At 43.3% G+C, this 6000-nt stretch overlaps 1 protein-coding gene across 1 annotated transcript in view; it reads right to left on the reverse strand.

Annotated features, from left to right (window-relative positions):
* LOC137433123 (E3 ubiquitin-protein ligase CBL-B-B) overlaps positions 1 to 3502 on the reverse strand; it is a gene marked incomplete in the record, with an annotated part of 121810 nt that extends 118308 nt beyond the window's left edge. The window contains 1 exon segment of the mRNA XM_078782740.1: positions 2673 to 3502. Coding sequence (XP_078638866.1) covers positions 2673 to 3358 — 686 coding nt within the window.
* Positions 3503 to 6000: the final 2498 nt, after the last annotated feature.

Raw genomic sequence — 6000 nt, forward strand, 5'->3', positions numbered from 1 at the left:
AGCACGATACTTGTGAAATCTCCAAAACGATGTGAAAAATAATTGGTGGTTGAATTCAGTGACCAGACATGCAAATTCAGTTCAAGCTTCAAGTCAATCAGATGAAAATTGAGGATATTGGAAATCGCATCCAAGTTGTTGACCTTTGGTGTGTGTTGACCTTTTGACCTCAAAATCAATAGGCTTCTTGCTTATGACCAACTCTACCATTTGGTGCGGTTCCGTGAAGATCAGTTTTAAATTGTGACCTGTAGGCAATCAACATACAGACAAACAGACAAACAGAACCACAGACCATCTGGTGAAACACCACAGCTGGATCAGATTCAAACTCGGGCTTGTGCGTCACATACTGCACGAATATCTTCGATTTCGCAAGTAACAAGCAGACAAACAAACAGACAGGGGTGAAAACATAACCTCCGTCAACCTTCAGTGGCAGGGGTAATGATTTAATGTAGGTTTTCATGCATGGATTGTCCACCGTTGGTAATGTCCATGATGTGACCCAGTCACAAAGACTCCCTTCCTCCACCACAGAGAGGACCTTACATGCAGAGGCAATCAAATATGCCAGCTAACTTGTTCATGCAGCCTTTCACTCAGCTGCGTATATCTTTATAAATGTAGATGCAAGTATATCCAAGAACAATGCTTGAAAATGTTTAACATGAACATCCTTTTATAAGAGTTGCTTTCACACTTACACAGGCACAATACACACATCTTTTTTCAAAAATATATTCTGCGCAACAATTCTAATCACATTGAACAGATGCCTGTTCCTAAAGTTCTGAATACATTATTAAATGTATTAATATATTATTTAGATTTTTAAAATTTTATTGATATTTTATTAAAATATTTAAAATATTAATATTCTTAATATTTTTTAAAAACACGTCGCCATTAAAAGGATATTGTAAATGATACCAATTCTACAACGTCTTGTACTTAAACTTCATCTCAAATCGAAAAACTAAAAGTTGTTTACCTAAAGTAAGAGCCTTAGTTAGTTATGAGCAACTGGTAGATTTCCTGACCCCCTCCCACGGAACATCAGCTAGTCTCCATTCTTCATCGGGGTTTCGACCCTCTCAGGCTCAAACCACTCCAAGTGGTGGGTCCACAGCCTTACTTGTGGGTCCATACGAGTAAATCTGCAGCCCCAGACACACACACACACACACACACACACACACACACACACACACACACACACACACACACACACACACACACACACACACACACACACACACACACACACACACACACACACACACACACACACACACACACACACACACACACACCCTTCCTGTTGGATGATACACACAACTGAAACTGGGACCTGAACATGATTTCTTCCAAAATGAAACTCGATTCTTCATGCATTATAAACTTGATATATACACACACGTTTTTTATACATATACATACATACATATATATATATATACACACACATGCTGCACAATCATGTTGAAACTATGCAAGGATGTCTGAAAAACACATGAACGTCAAAATAGCAAAACTTTGTAAACGATTCAAACATTGTCGTCACTCGTATTATCAGTTTGTTCCCCAATGTTTGGGATTAGTGTGCCACAATGTAAAGTTATCTGCCAATAAAACACATTTCAAAACTAGGAGAAAGGTAAATAAGTGATAAAAAGAGGAAATGTCGACTTGCGATTTATTTGTGGAACCTTTAACATTTCCACCAAACCGCAGCACCTGGTTGTTCCCTCGTCATCCCAACCATTGGACCCACACACCACGCATTGCCCCTCACCCACACTGTACATACTGTAAAGGGTTCTCGGTCACCCCAAACATTGGATCTGCACACCACGCATCGCCCCTCGCACACTGTACATACTGTAAAAGGTTCTCGGCCACAATACGAATGCCGTCTCCTCAAAATCGTCTGTACATATTAACATCGCCCCTCACACACTGTACATACCGTACTGTAAAAGGTTCTCGGCCAGAAGACGAATGCCGTCTCCTCAAAATAGACTGTACATATTAACATCGCCCCTCACACTGTACATACTGTAAATCTAAAAGGTTCTCAGCCACAAAACGAATGCCGTCTCCTCAAAACCTACTGTACATATAACATCGCCCCTCACACACTGTACATACCGTACTGTAAAAGGTTCTCGGCCAGAAGACGAATGCCGTCTCCTCAAAATAGACTGTACATATTAACATCGCCCCTCACACTGTACATACTGTAAATCTAAAAGGTTCTCAGCCACAAAACGAATGCCGTCTCCTCAAAACCTACTGTACATATAACATCGCCCCTCACACACTGTACACACTGTACATACTGTAAAAGGTTATCGACCACAAGACGAATGCAGTCTCCCCAAAACCTACTGTACATATTAACATCGCCCCTCACACACTGTACATACTGTAAAAGGTCATCAGCCACAATACGAATCCAGTCTCCTCACTGTACATATAAGATCGCCCTCAACATGCCCGAACATGAACCCGCGTCCACGTTCACCGTTGCACACGGACTCCTCTATCGATACAGACAACTCTGTAGCTGTACACGGACTCCTCTACCGATACAGACAACTCTGTAGCTGCACACGGACTCCTCTATCGATACAGACAACTCTGTACTGTAGCTGTACACGACTCACCGCGCCTGCGAGTGTTCCTCGAACATGCGCTCTTTGCCTTCCTTGAACAGCCGGATCGTCTGCTTGCTCTTCCTCATCAGGTTGTCCAAGAAGACCCGAAAGTATTCGTTGTCCGCCAGCGCTCCGACGCCGTTCTTCTCTTCGTGCTTGGACAGAACGAGCCGTAGCTGCTGGTACGTGTCCGGAAGGAGGTCCAGGATGTACGGCGGACTGTTTTTCAACTGCAGTTTAGGGTTTTGGCAAAGCTTGACGACGCGGTCCATGAGCTTCCAGGACTTCTCAACGGCCCGACGGTCCACGGCGACCCGCCCGGGCCCCACGGCGTCCTGCAAGGCGTCCAACAACTCCAGGATGCGGCACTTCTTCAGGCGTCCGGCTGCTTGCATCTGCTGCTGCGATGGTGGTGGTGGTGCTTGTGTTGGATCCACAGGTTGTAACGGTTCCACAGGTTGAGGTTGGTGCTGCTGCTGCTGTTGATGACTTTGATGCTGGAGCTGTTGGTGCAACATTTGATGTTGTAGATGTTGTTCTTGCTGATGATGTGAAATCTGTTGTTGATGATGATGATGATGATGATGCCGCTGTATCTGGTTATGTTGGTGGTTCGGTTGGCCGACTACATGTTGCCCCGGTGCCGAGGTTCCAGTCCCGGCTACTGCAGCCGCCGCCGCCGCCGCGAACGCCATGAACTACCCCAACGAGGAGCGCTGATCGACACGAACGAAGACAATTTGATTTTCATGCGATTTCTAATCGATATAAAAACTCAGATCACGCACGTAGCCGACGCCCAGCGCCACTCACTCGCAAATCGCTTTTCAGTTGCCGTCTTGGCCACGCCGAGCCCCCGTAGTTCGTTCGACCACGTGAGCTGTCAATGATGACGTCAAGGAGGAAATGCTTAAATGCCTTAATTATCGAAACAATCCTAAAATACCAGCCATGCGATGACGTTTCGTGGCTAAATCGAACAGGCTGTTCTTATTGAAGACAATGATGTATTTAAACGTCAACATTAGTATAAAATGATTTTTTTTAACACACATTTTTCAAGGAAAACAATTTAACGCATGAAATAGCTATTTGGGCCTCGTGTTTGTGACCCATGACCTTCCTCGACAGCACAAGACATATTAATTCGAATTTCATTATCTTTAAAAACGGTTAACTTCTTTCTGATACCGTAGGCTACTTACACCGGGTTTTAAAAATAATTTAGTCACAACAATAGAGGCAATGGCAAACGACCTAGTGTATTAGCCTTTTCAGAGAGAGGAGATATTAATTTTAATGACTAACGGACCAAATTTTTCATTGGTGTCTTCATTGTCTTGTAGCATACCTGCCTGCCGGACTCAGAGGTCTTTTGGGTCCTCGGGGTCTTTTGGGTCCTCTGGGTCTTTTGGGTCGTCGGGGACGTTTGGGTCTTCGGGGTCTCTTGGGTCATCGGGGACTGTTGGGTCCCCAGGGACTTTTGGGTCCTCTGGGTCTTCGGGGTCTCTTGGGTCATCGGGGACTTTTGGGTCCCCAGGGACTTTTGGATCTTCGGGATATTTTGAGTCCTCTGGGTCTTTAGGTGACTTAAGGATATTATGGGTCTTAAAGGGTCTTCAAAGGTCGAAGGGGTCTCAGCAGTCTAAAGAGTTAAAAGGTACATTTCAATAGTACGTGATTAATAGACACAAAAAGGAAACGGAAACACACACACACACACACACACACACACACACACACACACACACACACACACACACACACACACACACACACCTCATCCATTTACAGTAGATAACATCAGTTCTCCTTTGAGGAATAAATATAATTTCCAGGAAAATGATTTATTTAGCGCTTAATTTATTTCATCATCACTTTCAAATTGGCTTCCAGAAAATCTTTATAAGTTAGGTTATAATATAATAATTTGAGTTTCTTCACAAGGAACTTCAACACAGGATGCCATTAGGCCCATTAAGCCTGTGCAATGGTTACCAACCTACGGTAGTCTATCTTTTTTTCAATGTTGAGCACCAAGCAAGGAAGCAGCAAGCACGTACCATTTTAAAAAGTGATCTTTAGTACGACTCGGCCAGGGTATGAACCACCGACCCACGAGACTCTGACTTGATGCTCTCACCATTACACCACCGAGTCTGTTAAAACAACAAAACAAAAAGATGCTGCCTTAGGGAATTTACAAGAAGCGTTTGTGCGGTATGGACTAGTCAGGATAATAACGGCTCGTGAGATCCAGGCTGTTTATTCCTCATACGTGAAACACCCTGCAACCCGTGCCTACAGAAAACGGACTTTTTGGAATGCAGGCCACATTTTCCATCCAATAATAATGTAAGTTTCCAAAAAAAAAAGAAGTTATCCATGGGTAGGCGCACCCATGTTGAAAATTTCGTGTCAATCGCTCAAGCGGTTGCGGAGAAAACAAATTTAAAAGCAAACTAGAAAGCATCTGAAAATGCAAGGCCCGTCCGCATCCGCATGACAAAGACAGATAAAACTTTTTTTTTTTAAATTGATGATTTTATGCAACGTTGACATTATAATAATAATAATAATAATTCATTTATTTTGTATAGCGCTTTTCCAGAAGCCCAAAGGCGCTTTGACAGAGTGGAAAACATAATGCATAACAATACATGAAAACAACAATTGCAAAAAGACAAGAATCAAGAAAACAAACAGCAGCGATATACGGCATCTATCTATAATTCCAGTAATCTCTGTCTGTACGTTTGTACGTTTGTCTGTGACCGCTGTTTCTCGACAACCACGGGTCCGATATACTTTTAACTTGCCAGGTATATTGCTGGGGACCCGAGGATGTGCCTTTTCAAGGTTTCATATTAATCGGACAATTACTTACCGAGCTATGTCCAAAAAACGATTCAACCAATCAGAGAGCAGCGAACGATCGCGTGTGCCGAACGTGGCGGGCACACTCTGCCTCGGATGGCACATTTGAGAGCGTATTCATTTATTTCACGTTTGCAAACTATGTTGGCGTTAAACGATGTTTTAAAACTAATAAAACCGAATTTGCGATTCATTCGCTTTCCTGCGCGTTTGTGCACGCGATGGCGATTTCTTTACCAAACTCCGGAAGCCGTTCGCTTTGGACCAAACCATTGCATGTAAATAGAGGGGGGGGATTGTCACCACTCGCAAGCCGTTCGCTTTGGACCAAACCATTTCATGTAAATAGAGGGGGGGGATATAATTTTAGATATAGATATAGTACGGGCATGCCCTAGTATATATAAGACAAGAATCAAAAAGACAAGACAAGAATCAATAGGGAAATATTTAAAGCAAA

The sequence above is a fragment of the Myxine glutinosa genome, chromosome 1 (assembly GCF_964187855.1).
Source record: "Myxine glutinosa chromosome 1, kmMyxGlut1.1, whole genome shotgun sequence".
Classification (NCBI taxonomy): domain Eukaryota; kingdom Metazoa; phylum Chordata; class Myxini; order Myxiniformes; family Myxinidae; genus Myxine; species Myxine glutinosa.